An 18,048-nucleotide genomic window follows, 5' to 3' on the forward strand; every position below is an offset into this window, starting at 1 on the left:
GAGCAATATGGCTTTTGCCGGGCCGCGCTGAAAAAGTTCGCCTACTCGCCGATGAAAAAAATCTAATAAGTGAGGGGAAACGCCGAAGATATCACTTTTCTTCTTCGGATATATGCCTCTATATTATTTGGAACAGCAGACGGCTTCAAATTCTTAAACGAAGACAATACGGAATTCGATATCTTGCCGTGTAGTTCCTATAAAACTATTCTGGTCGGTTTTATACTCACTCGCATCGAAATTTCACGGGAAAAAAATAAATCATTTATTATTTATAAATATTTCCTATAAGAAATAAAATACAGCTTTTTGTAAATATGCTACATTTTTATTGTCATTATATATATATATATATGCAAAATTAAATATCGATATTAAAAGCTTGCAGTTTTCGAAGGAAAGTATCGAACTTTTGTTTTGGGATTTCTCTCCTGGTGATCGATTGAATTTTGCGTAGTTTGATATCGATATTTTGTGTTCTTTAGAAGACAAACAAATATGCTCTGCAATTTTCCTAGGCGTAGCACAAGCCTTCGATAAGGCTTGATATATAAATTTTTTAAAATGCTGCCAAAGCAAGAAAATTGTCATCGTATTCTGCTTTATACTAATGACATTGAAAATTCGCGGGAATTACGTTTGCGGATTATATAGCACAGTTAGCAGTGGGCAAAAACCAAGAGGTATCCAGAAAGAGACTACAAGTAGTTAGCGATAAATTAACAGACTAGATAAAAAAATGGAGAATAAAATTATATGAGCTAAAATCTGTTCCTACTAATTTTACCAACAAGAAACTAAACAACCCACCAGTCTTGAAATTGAATGGTGCTATAGTACCATACATAAATAGTCAAAACACAATAAGACACTGATCTGTAATCAAGGTGTTCAAACCAATATGGCTATATGGTATAGAGCTGTGACGCTGTACCCGGGAAGCAGTGGACGCAGCTTGATATATACGCAATGAAGATTTGTATCGAGACTTGGAAATTCCTACAGTCAAGGCATAAATTAAAAGGTTCCCTCGAAACAGAAGGTCAAACAACACCTCCGTGAAAACCCAGAGGCGCTTCAGCTAGTGCATGAATGACACTCTGCTTGCAGACTAAAGAAAACTAAACGTTGGGAACTTGTGTGAATGTAATAGTGCGTGAAAGGGGTGTAAGGTGTGAGAGCAGAACTGTAGATTGTCACTGGGTAGACTATAGTGCGTAAATTGTAGTAATAATTGTTAGCACTAAATTAATGGCTGGTCTAGACCAGTTTTTATAATAAATACATTTTAAAAAAGTTATGTTCACCGATATATCGATATATTTTTTAAGATATTGATATATTGAAATATCTATATTTATTTTCGACAGCTAACATCCCTAACTTGCACCCAATTCACAAGCAAGATGAGTGCAAGGTAAATACATTAATATGAATTTTCCAAATTAAAATTAAATTAGCATAATTCGGTTAAGAATAATAACACACGTTGTTAGCCACTTGATTCTATACATTTTGTTCATCACTCAGACAATTTATTGACGACTTATAAAACGAACAGTTTCTCCGTTGAGCTGAACCATTCATTGAGCCATTTTTTCACTTCTCTTTCATCGATACGAAAATGTGGTAGTTCCTGGTCTGAAGAGTACGGCGTACAAAACTCCCATCCAGTCTATGCTTTTTTGACTAAATATCACCGATCAACATTAAATGCTTTTCCAAGTTTCAACAGCTCATAATATATGGCATCAACCTAGACACGTCAGACACAGAGCATGGTCTCGTGACAAAAGCGATATGACCTTAGAATCGATGGGCCAACTTTGCCAGGTTAACCATGATTTTTTCACTTGGGATTTTCCAAATAAATCCATTTTCATCACCCGTTATTATTCGATGCTGAAAACTATTTCCTCTCACACCATTGAAGCATCATTTCATTGAATACTTTTCGATTTTGTAAGTGCATTCAATTCATGTGGCACCAATCTTCTCATTATTTGGAAATTTCCCATCACTTAAAGTCGTTCTTCATCCAGTAACTCCGCAATTCCGTATCTTCAAACTTTTGGGCCTACCAGGACTTTAATTGTCGAAACCATGATTCACATGTTCGCATTCATATTCACATATTTCATACTTAATGGTCATACATTATAATAATAGGATTGATCAGAAGGCTGATCAAAAAAGAATTCTGTTTAGTTCCATTTCATTCAACCCTTATTGAAAAAAACTAAATATATAAATAGTTGCATTAAGATACATATTTTTAAACATCGAACGTCGTAACGAAACATAGTAAACTTTTTGATATTAGATAAATTCCTGCTTTAAACCAGCAAACATCTGGTATTATTATTTCTTGTCGAGTAACGACTTTATCTAGTTACAAGAAGTCGGCGAAATACATATTTTAAGCAGGGAGACAAAACCAATATCCTATTTATTAGTCTTGGCAAGCCGCAGATCCAATCTGGCTAAAATATGAAGACCAAAGTTGAAATATAATGGAAGAAACAAGTTTATTTCTGTCCGCTTTTATCTGACATCGTATGCGAATTTTTCTGCTCCGATACCTTTCGCTTTGATATCGGAATTCTGATCTGATTTCCAAGTTGATAAAATCTTTATACGAGACTTTGTCTTTTTGCGCGCTGAATACCAAGGAGCCCTGATAAAATATGATGTCGACAACGTGCAAGCATCAGTTGCTGAATCAGTTTTGATATTTCCAATAGACACAAGTATGACAAACGGAGAAATTCCGACTGTCACATGTCAGACAAAAAATATTTGCCGATTATATCAGAACTAGAAAGGCGACGAATATTATGCATATATATAGTTTAGTGTTGATAAAATAATGATAACGAACGAGTTTTTAATCTTATATTAATTAGTTAGAGATTACACTAAAGGAATAAAACTTAGAAACATAATAGCATTGTTAGGAACTTATTAAACAATATTTTTCTACATAAGAATCTGTTCAGCATTATTAGCTTTGGTTTTCAGTTCTATTAAATATGTAAATACAAGAAGAACGGTTAGGACTTCTTGTGAATAACAGATGCATGATGGAATTTGTTTCTACTCCATTAGTCTCCACATTTATTCGATTTAAATTTAGTGGCCTGGGGTCTGTCTCTGGGGTATAAAAGTATATTTGCAGTTTCAGTAGCATTGCTGTAAAATTAATTATTTTTAAAAATATATTTTCAGTTTGGTATTGAATAAAAATTCTTTATTTAGATATATACGGAATTTTAACGATCAAAATTAAATAATACTGCATTAATGTTTTGCTGCATTTTAGCTATTATTTAGCAATGATAGAGTAATATCATAAAATGTTGTGTTTTTAATTATCAATGGAGAGATATTTAATGTCACAAAGATGTTAGCACAGTTATCTATAAAAAAACTCATAAAAAGTACAACACCCCAAAATATTTCCTGTAAATGAACTCTTAAATTAGTCATATTTTATTAAATTAACGTGGAACATACTCTATATTATATATAATATATGATCTGATGGTTTTTCTTCATGTTTTTGATCTTATCCTCATTTATTAACATCTGAATTAGAAATATCTTAAATTATTGTGGATGGTTTTTTTGTAGATGTTAACACTTCTTTGATATACTTTTTTCTATAAAACTTAATTTACTTGATACTCCAGAGTTATATATGCCAGACGGGAATGGGTAAAGTTTAAAACTGAAATAAGAATACTGAGAGGCTAATACCATTTAATTTGAACATAGTATTTGACGCGTTTAAGAAAAAATATATAATGTTATTAGATATTGTTAAAACTTTTAAAAGAGTTTTCACTGCCTAATATATAATGTTATTAGATGCCTAAAATATATAATGTTATTAGATATTGTAAAAACTTTTAAAAGAGTTTTCACTGCCTTATTAAAATTACATTACATTACCTAAAGCCAGAGCATATATGAGATTAATATATAATTAGAAAGTATAATGTTTGGTGAATATAGCCGGTTAACAATTTTTCTTCATTTCCAAGCCATTTTTCCTGTATTTTGTATCTGGTAGCTGACCGTTTTCAGTTTGTAAAATTACATTTGCATACACCTTGATAGCACGAATTATTTCCTTCAATTTAATTACCTTTTAGTAAACTACTCCCTGTTGGTACCGCTATATATAGAAGAAACAGCAAGCAAATGAAGTTCATCTTACAATAACATTCAAGCAAACATGTTCAGTTATTGATTCATTAGTAGATGGAGACACAGCATTTTATACAGACGACAGCTTTTTTCACCACCGGTTACAGTCCCGACGCCATCCGTAAAAGACTTAAGGCCCAACTCAATTAACCGATTGCGTGGTAGAAATTCTGGAGACTGCAGATTAACCCGAGCAAAACTCAGTTAGTCAGCTATTTTGTGGCATCGTCCGAGGAGCTCTTACACACATACCCTCTCCAAATTGAAAAAGTCCCTATCCCCTGCCCCCAGAAGGTCTCATACATCTATCTTGAATTCGACCACAGATTCCAATAGTTAGCTCAAATTCAACGCACTATTTGAAAAGGCAATGACATGTACAGCATCCTATTCCCATTCCTCTACAGAAAATACAAACTTCCAATACCCCTAAAAGCGACTCTGTATAAAATTCTGGTGCATCCAATCTGCCTTTACGGAGCACAGGTGTGGTAGAGGTGCGTCTCCGAGAGACGACTTGCACTATTCCAAGTCTTTCAATCCAAAATCACCGCGCGTTACTCAATACCCCATGGTTTGTGAAGAACGCGAACACCCATCAAGAATCCCGTTCTTGAAAGAGCCCTTCATTTCCTTATTTTCTCATTAAATTACTTTTTTGACTATCAAATGGTTCTAATATTTTCATTTGGTAGGTCACAAATCTAATATTAACATACATTCAATATTGGGGAACTTATTCTAAATCCCATTATTTTAATTGGATCTAGGAGTTAATACAAATGAATAACAACTAAACAGAATTATGTGAGTTATTGCTCTTAATATAAATATATCATTCCTCATAATATCCCTAAGAGAATAATGAAAACGAATAACGGTTTCTAGACTTTTAGGCATTTTATTATTAACTGCTGAATCTCCTACTCTGTTTCTCTTATAAGTATCAATAAAAAGAACATTCGCTCCTTAAGAGGGTATTTATGGGGTGTCGTTTATAGATACTGGAGACAGATTGAACGATTCAAGATTATAAGCGAAGAAAAATGGATACCAAGAAAAAACTAACGGTTATTCCATTCGCAAGCGATAGGAAAAGGATCCTTTTATATATGAAAGAAAAATAATCTCCACATTTCATAATCTATCATTTTCCACAACAGTTACCATTCCGGATTCGATAGATCGGATGTTTGTTAGCTAGAAGATTCTGGCTGTAAAAGAATAAAGTGGAAGTAATAGGTTTATTGTTGTTATGGTTCTTGAGTGATTTACCATAATGTTTTATTATTTCAGTTATTGGAGCTATAATTTTTTTCGCGCACACATCGATTGGTTGTAAAAACGTTGGTTGTTTTATTGTTTCTAGTTCCGTGTTCTCGTTTTATATTATTGTTGTGAATATTATTTTTACTACTCGAATTTTTTGGATTACTACGTTTTATTATACTTTTTATATTAATTTTTATTATGAAACATAAAATGATGTTTGAATAAAGTGATAAGATAAACATTGATCTACTCTGAAGGGATCTTACGTCCCCTATGTACAGGGGATGTGAAAAATAATATGAACACTTAACAAACTCCCTCATAACAGTTCTAGTATGATGCGGATTAGCGATTGTGCTGACCATAGAAGATGTTTGATTATATTCTGATGCTTCGAAGTAATGCTGCCTGTGATGTGAGTGAGAGGATCAGCTGAATATCCTCCCCCATGCTTGGCTGTAGGAAACAGGCACTCCGGATCGTAGTCTCCTTTATGGTTCTCCAAAAATACTTATACATAAACCCGGCAGTTTGTAGGAAACAATGTAAACAATGATTCATCGGCCCTATCACATTCTTCCAATGAACAAGTGTCCAGATTTTATGACCGTTGCACCACTTCTGTCACTACGTAACTTTGGCTTGCGTTACAAACGGTGAACGCGTGCTGTCATCTTATTTTGTTTATCACCTGTTTTTGATATTCCTTCGGAAACCTCATTTCTATTTTTTTATAAATGACTGTTGTATTATTATTGAATTTCAAGTAAATATTTAAGGTTCAAGAATAAAATCACCAATTTCTTACAATGGAGGTTTGATATAACATAACATTTTAAAAAATACTCCAATAATGCTAATTTAATTGCAATGGAATTTAGAGGTTGTTGACTTTTGTCATCATTAGTATCTAATCATCATCAGTTATTACTTGGTGAATCCCAACAGAGAATTCTATGTCAGAAGTTCACCGATTATATCCTACAGATTTGCCTTATAATCTTCCTCAACAACTCTAATAACTATTGGAGTGGCTTTTGATAGCAGATCAGAACGACAAATAGGTTAATCGAAGCAGTATGGTTTTGTATGGTCTATCTATTTTAATTTTTATTTGACTTTCATCACATCGTGCAATATAAATAATGCCTCGCGTCATGTAAAAATATATTAATGCCTATGTTCGAAGTAACTTATATAGCTACACCGATAATTTTTTTACAGACTAATGAAGTTTGTGTTAATATTGTCTATGCTATTGAGATAAACTTTATATACTTATATGCCTCCTCCATTTCGTATTCCGGAAGATATATCTATAGGTGACGCTTATTGTGGGACTGACCTAAAATCCCAATATAACTGTCAGCTTATTTAGACTCGACAATCTTATATTCAGTGACCCTTGTCATACTTTTACTTTCCTGGGGTCAACCAATATTAGGCATCAGTCTTGTAAGGCTTCCCACAATCAGCCTTCCTATCGACCACCATAATATCTACCTTGTAGCCAAGCCGCACATTTAAATGGAATATTCTGTCAGTCACAACTTTATGATTAATAGGCCACTTGTACTGATTTTTCTTCTATTCAATAACATTATCAATTTTGAAATAATCATTTATACTTAATTAATTATGCATACTTTTTTAATGTAAATTCGTAGTTAGTTAATACTGCAATTATCATTAATGTTTAGTGTATTACATTTTGACGTAACTTAAATATTATTTAATGTTCTAAAAATTGGAAATTGGAATCATGGTCAAAAATCATTAGCGAATCAAAAACCATCTGAAATTATCCATTATGATCTCGAACTACCTAAAAGCCAGTACCATCACTTCGATATCGATACTAAGATTGAAACAATACAGAGGTGATTATCATAGCCACACATGATTAACATAGTCAAGGGATGACATGCAAAATTCAGAAACGTTCCACATTTTTACCGACCTATACCTCTATCTTCATCCTTAATAAGAAAATAACTTCATGGATACTTCACTTAGACGAAGTATTGATATTAATCTTTACTTTTTTTAATGAAAATACACCCTAAGAGTGAACTTAACTCACCGCGCATTCGTAACTTGTTCGCTCAGATAAGGGAAGAGAAATACAAGGATCATTACTTCATTACTTCAAAAGAGATGATTATGTTAGCCTAAAGTAACTGATTAAAAGACTGACTGACTGTTGACTGTTTTAAAGCTCCAGAATTCATAGAAAGATACCTACCAGTGGTACGTAATTTTTTTAATTACATGTTACATGCTTAATATAATCTTAATTTACGAATTAATATATTACTACTGTTCTGATGTATTTGCATTAAAACACAAGCAAGGTGAGGATAAATACAGCAGTATGTATTTCCCAAATTAAAATAAAACTTAAAAACTCCTTAAGCTAAAGTTAAGAATAAACTTATACACTAAACGTGTTCGAGTCATTTGGTTCGCTTCAATTTTCTGATTTCCTGCGTGGTGTCCAGTAGCTGTGTTGCTTCCACGTTGCTGTAAATATATCCAAAAGGAAAGTATTATTTTTAAGGATACCTAACAGTTATATTTCAAACATTCAATATAACTTCTGATGACGATGACATTCGGCTTTTTTTAAAATCACTAATTTATTCATCCTTTAATTAAGAATAATCATGAAATTATTTTTTGTATTGGCCATTTTTGTAATAAACATAATCTAAAAATTCTTGTTAAATTAAAATTATGTGGTTTTTCAGGAAAGCCACACGACATGTTGTGGATACATGGTTGGTATCTCACGCGACGCCAGCTTCTTCAAGCGCCGAGCTCGCCTCTCCAACTCATGGCATACCTGGGGGATCGTCACGGGGTGGTTCCGGAGCCACCACTCCGGTACGCAAAATTTCGGCTCATGAATTCGAGAGAGGCGGTCTGCTCAAACCTATGATCAGTACGGTACGTAAATATTTTTTTGTTATGGTTCGATAGTGATTGGTTTGTGTCTTTTAGGTCGACGGACAGCCAACTTTTTTAACGAGCACTACCGAGGACGTTGGCGGAAATATGATGTCATCGAGTCCTACACCGAGCAGAAGACATCGTAGAAGTAGACACGAACTCAGACAATTAGACGAGAAGGAACTTATATTTGAATTGGTTCGTAATAAGGATTTTTTTGACAATTTTTTTTGAGATTCTGATAAAAATAAGCCATAATTTCTTCAACCCATAAAAATCGTTAATAAATGTTTGCATTATTAATTGTGTATATATTCGTTATATTTTTCGTGACGTACGTATTTGGAACGGAAAAAATTATTCAGCTCAAGTATATTAGCATTCATATATTTCATATATTATATTATAGTCGATATTATATTTTATGAGTAGTTTTTGGCAAAAATAAAATTATTTGCCTATTTTCTAAGAATATATATTGAATGCTATTTTAATATTTAAAAATAACTGCTATTTTATAAATTGTTTTTTTAGCATAAACTGTAGAAAACAAAATATTGTTTGCCTAGTTTCCAAAATTATACTATTAATTCCTTGAATAGTATTTCAATATCTAAAAATAACTGCTATTCTAGCTTACTAATTTACTTAAACTACTTAATTTTTACTTGAATAAAAAGAATTAAATTTTATTTTACTTCTCCCTTTTTCTTTCTTCAATAATATGGTAGTTTACACTGTTTGTCTTGTTTGTTTGGTTAATATATTTTAGTTTATCGGCAAAGTATCACCAACAATATCATTATTTCATCAGAATTAAATTAGATTCTTGAATTAACTTTGGTATAAACCCCACACAATATTCGTCACCTCTAATTCTATTGAAACTATGTCTACTATTATATCTATATTTTCTTCTTAAGTTGAATTCATATTTAAAATGAAAGAAAGAAATATATTATTAGTGCTAGTGGAACTGTTAAATAACGTGACCGGTTTTGGCATTTCTCAACATAAATTAATAGTGTTATTTTTCGTATTATTGAGTTATTAAGTGTATACAGACGCTAATTATTTAACGGTCAAAATTCCGTTTTCGATATTCATTACTTTTGTTATTTTATTTGACAACATTTGATACCGAAACCCGCCGGACAATTTTGGAAGCTTATGGTGATGCTGTTGCGTCATATTCCAATTGTTGGTTAGACCATCAATATCAATGAAAAGGGATGGTCAAAAATTGGAGCACCAAAAAACTTCGAAGACAATGATTTGCAAAATTTACTCAAGGAAAACCTGACTCAAACTTTCCAACAACATAGCTGTGTATGAATTTAAAAAGGTGACCAGAATACATGCAAGCGCCTAATATACGAACTATATTACATAATAGCCCGCAGTTTCTTATTTCTGTACAAAAATAAAACATTTTTAGCAAATATAATTTTACTATTTTTCTAAATCATATTGTGACTTTTTCTCAAAAATCACTCAATTAATTTAATCAAATTTTGAGAATTGAGGTCGTAGCATGAGACGCCTGAAATATATATTTCAAGGGCTTATTTTCCTGTTTAACCTCTTTCACAAACGATATAAGGTCCTTCCCAACGAAATGCTCGAAAAACACTACATTAAGGGAGAGGCTCCTGGGAATATCTATAGATATTTTAAGTAGAACAAATTTATATCAGTAAAATGCTACGAATAGTTTCAGATTTTTTTTTAAGATAACTTTTGAATATAATTTTTAACGTTACATACCAGGTGTGTCGGTAATTACTTTCCAGCCCTTGTAACAGGTTTCACTAGCCATAAGTATGCAATGTTATGATTCGACACATATCATTTTATTCTACTTACATTAACCTCAAAACTATACAAGTTATAGGTTCATAATTTTTTTTAAATGTCGAGTTTTGTGCATCAAAACATGCATTTATTGCACGTATTACTTTTCTTGTTTCATCATAATAAAAAAGTAGAAAGTAGAAGTGGAGACTTGTAGTGATCATGTTGTAGCCATAGAACATGTGAAATCAATTGTGGTGACTTCTGACGTTTAAGACAAATAACGTCCTGTTAGGCAGAAAACTTTCGAAGATGTGAAATTGCAGAAGTTGCAGGATGAAGATTGAAGGTTGGCAGAAAATTTGAGAAGAAAATGTGAACCTAGTCGCAATTTGCAATCACATTGCAATCCAAAGATGGGAAGATGCGTGCCACATGAATTGAATGAGAGATAATTAGAAAATCGAAAAATTCTTAGTGAAATATTGCTTCAAAGCTATGAAAGGAAGTCATTTCTGCATCGAATAGTAAGGGGCGATGAAAGACGTATCTATTTCAAAATTCTCAAGTGAAAAAATCGTAGTTATCGCCTGACGAAGCCGTCCCATCGTCTGCAAAGCTAAATCGATTGCTGTGTTGCTTGCAAGATCATGCTCTGTGTCTGATGGGACCAGGTATTATGTATGAAAGTATTATGAACTGTAGAAACCTGGAGATGTTAATACTACTCAGTGCCGACAACAAATGATCAATTTGAACTGGGCGTTTATCGAAAAATGTTCACAATACGCAAAAGATATGATTAGGACAAAAACTCGAAAATTATTAAAAACAATTGGATGAGAGATATTAATGCATCCGTCGTATTATCCAGACCTGACTCCATCCGACTACCACCTATTTATATCTATAGGGCAATCAATTGCAGATCTGCACTTCATCGATTTCGAAGAAATTGAAACAGAGCTCGAGGATGGTTTAGCTCACAGGAAACATTTCCTGAAAGAGGGGCAAAATGTAGAAAAATGGCAAACAATTTGGCCTTTGAATAAAAAAATTTTAACTATTTATTGCAAATAAAGTGTTTTCTTTAGCGAAAAACTTCATAGACCTATTTAAATAGGACCTCATAAATTAATTATTAAATTAGAAATTTCTTAGACCTATTTAGTACATGTTCGGATGCATTAGACTTCATTCTCTTTTTAACTAGAGTAATGCTAATTAGTAAAATGAGAAAGAAAAATGGTCCGAGTTTAAAACTGATTTTATGTTTTTATAAACAGAATTTGACAATATGTCCGACGGTGTTGATGACGTGTAGTGGCTGTTTTATTGGAAGGACTATATGTAAATACCCTGATTCCACAATATAAAATGAATGCTAAACAAAAACAGAAACAACGCTATATTTAAATGATTTAGCCATTAGACTTTCATGTTTGAATTCTTGAACAGTATCCCGAACGTCGTTTTTTTCCCAGATCGTGAAACGACCAGCCGATAAATTAACTAGAAACGATAGGCGAGACATCCCCCAGAGGACTGGTCTTCGACGGTACGTCTTGCGAAAGAGAAAAATCGTCCCTTTCTCGGTATCGGCCGACCGTCACGAAAAAAAAACCCGAGATCGATTAATTAGAGTGACACAATTTACGTCTAGGAGCTTGATTACGTAACGACGGTGTCGATGAAGACTTCCGTAGTCGTTCCAAACATGTCGGGGAACACCTGGCGCTCGTAAATTACCAAATAAACTGGTTTTTAACAGCATCAAAGCGATATTAAATGCCGAAGCGGCTGCCCGAAGGAATCGGAAATGTGTATCTTAAGAGGTTTTCGAATAGATGTTCTGAGAATTAAAAAATTCTCCCAAGTTATTGATTTTCGTATATAAAACAGGCGGTAACAGGTAAGGACCACCCTGTCAGGGTCTTATTAATTTTCTCAAAAAATCTGTGTCGTTTATAGTATAAAATAAATATACTGAGATAACCATCAAGAGAATGATAATCTAAAATGTTTTTTTACCAAATTTTTCTAGAGCTGGTTTCTAATTTTCCCAATATATCATACAGCCTCTTGTAATAAAACATCGCAATATTGCCACATGAGTGAGTTTCAGTTCAGTTTGACAAAATAATTCTAATCTAAATAAAATAATTGAACAAAAATGTTATCAAATCTAATACATATATTATCGAAGGACTTAAAACTACAATTGAGAACACGGGTATAATAGTTTGTAGGTTAGAGTTGTTTTATTTACATCCAAGTCTTTTCCACGCCACCCATGAGGCAGAGTTTCTTTCTAGGCGCGTTTTTTATGTAGTGGTATCACCCTGATGACCTAATCCACCTAATTAACAATTGTATATCTGGGAAACGTATTTTACTTTCATTCGAGAGCATATTTACCTTTCTACATTTAGTTCTTGTTTTCTTCGATGGTGTATTTACTTGTCAAGTCATCTTAGTATCATTCTATATTTTATTTCTTCATAAGAGTAATAACTGAATTCTGTCTAATGCATTTACCATATCTTCCAAACAGTTAGTATTCATTTTCTCCTCATACGTTCTAATAAATACAATCATATCTGTGCACACAAATATTTCACGCCCTGCTATACCATTTTCTACAGTTATATTAAATTAATTATGTGCATACCTTTAGTTGGAATTTCCAGCATTGCACAGCATTATCACATATACTGAAAGTTTCCTTCATTCCCTTTCACTTTCCGACTCACTGTCCAATTCAATCACTAAACTGTTAATTTCTAATCTATCCAAAACATGTTCACAATTCCACCATTTATCAATTACTTCCTCTGTATGTCTTACCGAGTTCATCCTAACCCAAGGTGTATGGTTGATAATGCTTCCTTCCACATATCCAAACAGTATTTGGTGGAATATCCTTCTCGGCCAGCAGTATATCTGCACTTAATTATTAATAAATATAATAACCAACAAAACCTAATCGAATGCTATTGTAACTATTGTAAACCTCTCCGAGGGTTATCTTTACACTACTTAAACCCTATGCCCTGTCAGAGTGTATGAAAGGATCTCTTAGGTCCCTCAAAAGGCTGCATGTCCATAACTCTTTTATGGATACGTTCCAGACAGACAATTTACTCTTACATAATTTTATTAAATTATATTTATATCGATAAAATAGTTTGTGTACTTACTGTTCTTATACGTTTCGTATATTTGGTCTCGAATAGAGCCAATATCAAGGTGGTCCAGATTCGTCACCCACTTTGTATGTAGACGGGTTTTCTTGGGTGAATCTAAAGTATTATTCTTAATTTTGTAAGCGATCTTATTCACAGTACCCACACTAATACTTAGCATGGTAACACTTAACGTGTAAATTATAGGCAAAAGGGGCCTCCATTATCTCGTTCCTTTTCGAAATATTTTATTAAAGCCGCAATCAATTTGTGACCCTGACTATCTATCGTTTTCGGACTTTTCGAACGAAATAATATTATATATTACGGAGCAATTTGAAATTTATCAAAATAATCAAAGCCCTAAAATAACGTTTGTTGGTTTTTAATCTGTATTAAGAATAACTAATATTTTGAATAATTTTGAGATAGGAAAGGATGGGCAAAATGTAAACAAATGGCAAACAATTTGGCCTTTGAATAAATAGATTTTAACTATTTATTGCAAATAAGGTGTTTTCTTTAGCGAAAAACTTCATAGACCTATTTAAATTAATTATTAAATTAGAAATTTCTTAGACCTATTTAGTACATGTTCGGATGCATTAGACTTCATTCTCTTTTTAACTAGAGTAATGCTAATTAGTAAAATGAGAAAGAAAAATGATCCAAGTTTAAAACTGATTTTGTGTTTTTATAAACAGAATTTGACAGTATGTTCGACGGTGTTGATGACGTGTAATGGCTGTTTTATTGGAAGGACTTTTCGAACGAAATAATATTATATATTACGGAGCAATTTGAAATTTATCAAAATAATCAAAGCCCTAAAATAACGTTTGTTGGTTTTTAATCTGTATTAAGAATAACTAATATTTTGAATAATTTTGAGATAGAAAAGGATAGAGATAAATGCTTGGAGCAGTTAATTTTAAATGTCTTTATATGCTCCAATGGCAGTATAACCGAGACAGAGATGTATATATATTCATTCACGTGATAACTTTGAAAAAGAAAAGAAAAAAAAAATACTAATTTCTATTGTATGTCAAAGCCAAACTGAACTAAAACTGAGTTGATGCGGCAACATTGCAATATTTCGACGTCACAAATATCCATGACGCATTACTAAAAAAACTTTGACTAGACCTGATGAGATCCTGATGACGCTGCTATGATGCAGTTTGGTTTTTAAAATTCGAGATTAGGTTTTATAGGCCTATCTAAATGCTACCTGCGATATCCATATTATTTGAGAAGCCACTATTAAAACGGGCCTACTTATTAAAAATACCAAATTCCAGTTTGGATTTGGAAATCGCCACTCAACAATTGACAACAGCGGTTATTGAAAAGATATTTGAAAAATATAAGGAATTATAATATATCAAGAATTAAAGTACCTCCCTGGCACACTGCTATGATTTGTATGATAAATGAATTAGACTTTTCATATTAAAACAGAAATGTAATTTATTTTTCAACATTAGGTCCTATGGACATATCTAGGTACTACTTGCTAATATCCAAATTATTTGAGAAACTACTCTTAAAACGTGTTATAAAATTATCAAATATCTAGTTTGGATTTAAAAATCACCACTCAGCAATTGTCTGAGTGCGTAGGTTAACAGAGGTTACTGAAAAATCATTTGAAGAAAAGAAATACTGCCCTGTAATATTCCTGAACGTCTCCCAGGCAATAGACTAAGTATGCCATTTGGGATTAATGCACGAGGTAATCGAGGAGTTGCTACCGCTGTTAGTTACAGGGTTGTTATTTCATCTCTAATTCCGCAGGGGGACTACTCTTGTTTCTACTCTACACTGCTAACACGTGAACAATAAAAGAAACAGTACTTGGAACATATGCCGACGACACAGTTATTATAGCAACAGAAATATCTCTCTCTAGATCTATAAAAAGTGCAAGTAGCAGTTATCAAGATCCACAAATGGACAAGATATTGGAAAATACACTTTAAAAGCTCGAAATTTTTGCCTTGTGGTGTAATCAGAAAAATCTAATTATATCACTTGAGGGATGTCCAACTCCTCAAGCATAATCAGTGAAATAACTCGGTATCCATCTGGATGGTAGATTTAAATGTAATTAGCGTAAAAATGTTGGCTTATTCCTTGCTCGAAATTTAAAAACCTGATTTCATTATTCTTAATTAAAATATAAAAGTTAATTCTCAAATTGACGAATTTTCTTCATAATAATGTTACCCGCAAGCTCTAACAGTTTCATAGTAGTTTTAAAAAATGTGCAGCTTTTCGATCATACAAATCAATTTTTTTAATATCAAGTTATTTTCCATACAGTCATTGATGTTGATGATTAGTTGATTATTGATTTTTCTCCAATTAGTCAATTTGGCTCATAATTATTTAATGTGTATCTATTGGTAATATTTCTTATCTTGTTTGCAAGTACTGCTCACGTTACATGTTATTGCTGATACGGGAGTCGAGGTAGGTGATAAAGTAATAAACAATAAAGTGTATATTCTCAAAATATTAAATGCTTACATATATTCTGATATTTTCTCCCTTCACAAAAGGGCATTTATCGAAAAATATATTGCTTGCCTTTTGTAGCACGTGGTTCAATTTCTACAATTGACACAATTAAACATTTGCAGTAATATTCTCATACGGTATTAGCAACTCAATACATTACACCACACTGATCCCTCCATATGCACAGCAATGCGTTATAGCTATGGGTATTCCGCTTCGGTATCAATGTGGATGGCTCTCTTGGACTAACCTATGACTTTTTGCACTTAGGATGATGGACGTAGAGGTCAACTCTTTTTCGGTCAGAATCCTCAACAGAAAACCTTTTTTACCTGCAATAGCAAGCAATAATAATAATTGATTCATAGTTGGTATTTCGCATTTTCACTATAAGGAATAATGGAATAATGTCATTAAATAGAACTAACATCAATTTGTATCAACATCAACAAAGTCAAGTGATATAGCAGAAAATAATACTAAAATCAATGAAGCAACGACACCCTAAATATGCCAAAATTTTTCTTGGAATGACCAATTTCACCCAAGTATTCACCATATATAATTATTTCTAGCATTTGTTCCGTCCCGATAGTATTTACAAATTATTGTGATGATGTAGATTGGCATATGTATAATTATCCGTTTGCCATTTCCACTCTTAATAATGATAGTACAATCTATTCTTAGTAACTACTCATTCGCCCTATCCTATAATTTCCCCAATTATTATTTCTTAATTTCTTATCACATATTAAAACAGGTGTCTTTCGAAATATACTAGTTTAACAAGTTTAATTATCAAGTCCTCGTGTTATATTATATCTTAATAAATCACCATCACCATAATATAACTATTAATTCATTTTAGTGTAGAACTCTTACAATAAATCAATTTGGATTTAAATAATTATCAACATTAATTTATTAGTTAATTTTATACATTCTCCATCAAAATGTGTCATTAATATATTAAGACGAAGGTCGTTACTTAAGCAATAAATAGCTTAATACACATAATCCAATTTTAGTTCATGGATATTTAATTTTGTCCATTATACGCGTGGTGAATAATTGATTTTAAAAGTCTTGAACTCTTAGATACATTGATCCAGATGCCGGGCTATTATGTATAGATCATTACTTCATAAATTATGGTCTGTTATAATCTAAGACGGCTCTGTTATTAGATATACATAACCTAATATCCATAAAATCTGATAACTAATGCTGCATAATGGATCAGTTTTTTGTTGGACCAACCCGATTTAATATGAATAAGGTTTCGTATAGTTGATTACCCTCATATGTGGCGAAGAGGACCCGTATACTTGTATTTACGGGTTTCTGTTAATGGAAGTATTTTGCCTTTTTGCCTCTTTCCATTTTTCGAAGAACACATTTTTCATTTTCGTCTCATTAACCATTCAATCTCATTTCAATTAAAATAGAAATCCAAATAATGTTACGCATAAAAAAGTAGTATTGGTGATTTCAAAGCTTCTTCTAATATTTTATTTGATTTTACTAAAATTCTAGTAATATATACTTATTATACTTTAATGACTTAGTAGTTGTTGGAAGTTGTTTCAACAGCTGTGGATTTTTTCAACATACTTCATACTTACAAAAACCGTCAAAGCTTAGATGTGGCTTATTAATTAAGCATAATTCTTAGTTATAAATATGTACAGCGGTAAACATATTTTATTGACATTGGATATTTTGGTGAATGTTTTGGGTGATACAGTAAAGGCGCTAAATCACAATCTGCCATTTTGAATAAATCCAATTTTGAGTAAAAAGGACGGTGACTTAATATTGGCCTAAAATATTTTTAAATAGAATTTTATATTTCTATAAAACAAAAAAGCGTAACTGATCTTTTGAAGGTAGCGAAAATCTGCTTCGAATATTTTGATAAGTTTTAGTGTATATAAAATATTGAAATTATAATTTGAATTTAATAAAATGTTTTTAACAAAAAAATTGAGCAGACATCTAAATTTTTTTAACACAAACGAACATTTTAAAATACAATATGCTCATAATAATCGTTGTAATAACTAAATAAAAATATACAAAAACCTTATTCTATCCTACCTCT

General features: G+C 32.2%; 1 protein-coding gene across 7 annotated transcripts in view; it reads left to right on the forward strand.

The window, feature by feature from the left end:
* The window catches only part of Pde11 (Phosphodiesterase 11), a 456,074-nt gene that overhangs the window by 375,866 nt on the left and 62,160 nt on the right, over window positions 1-18,048 (forward strand). For all 7 annotated transcript variants that reach the window (XM_076419154.1, XM_076419157.1, XM_076419153.1 and 4 more), the window contains 2 exons: window positions 8,235-8,433; window positions 8,488-8,634. In XM_076419154.1, coding sequence (XP_076275269.1) covers window positions 8,235-8,433; window positions 8,488-8,634 — 346 coding nt within the window. The remainder of the gene's footprint in view (window positions 1-8,234; window positions 8,434-8,487; window positions 8,635-18,048) is intronic.

The sequence above is a fragment of the Rhynchophorus ferrugineus genome, unplaced genomic scaffold (genome assembly GCF_030347505.1).
Source record: "Rhynchophorus ferrugineus isolate W39M unplaced genomic scaffold, kcgeb_rfMv2 rfM1, whole genome shotgun sequence".
In the NCBI taxonomy this organism is placed as follows: domain Eukaryota; kingdom Metazoa; phylum Arthropoda; class Insecta; order Coleoptera; family Curculionidae; genus Rhynchophorus; species Rhynchophorus ferrugineus.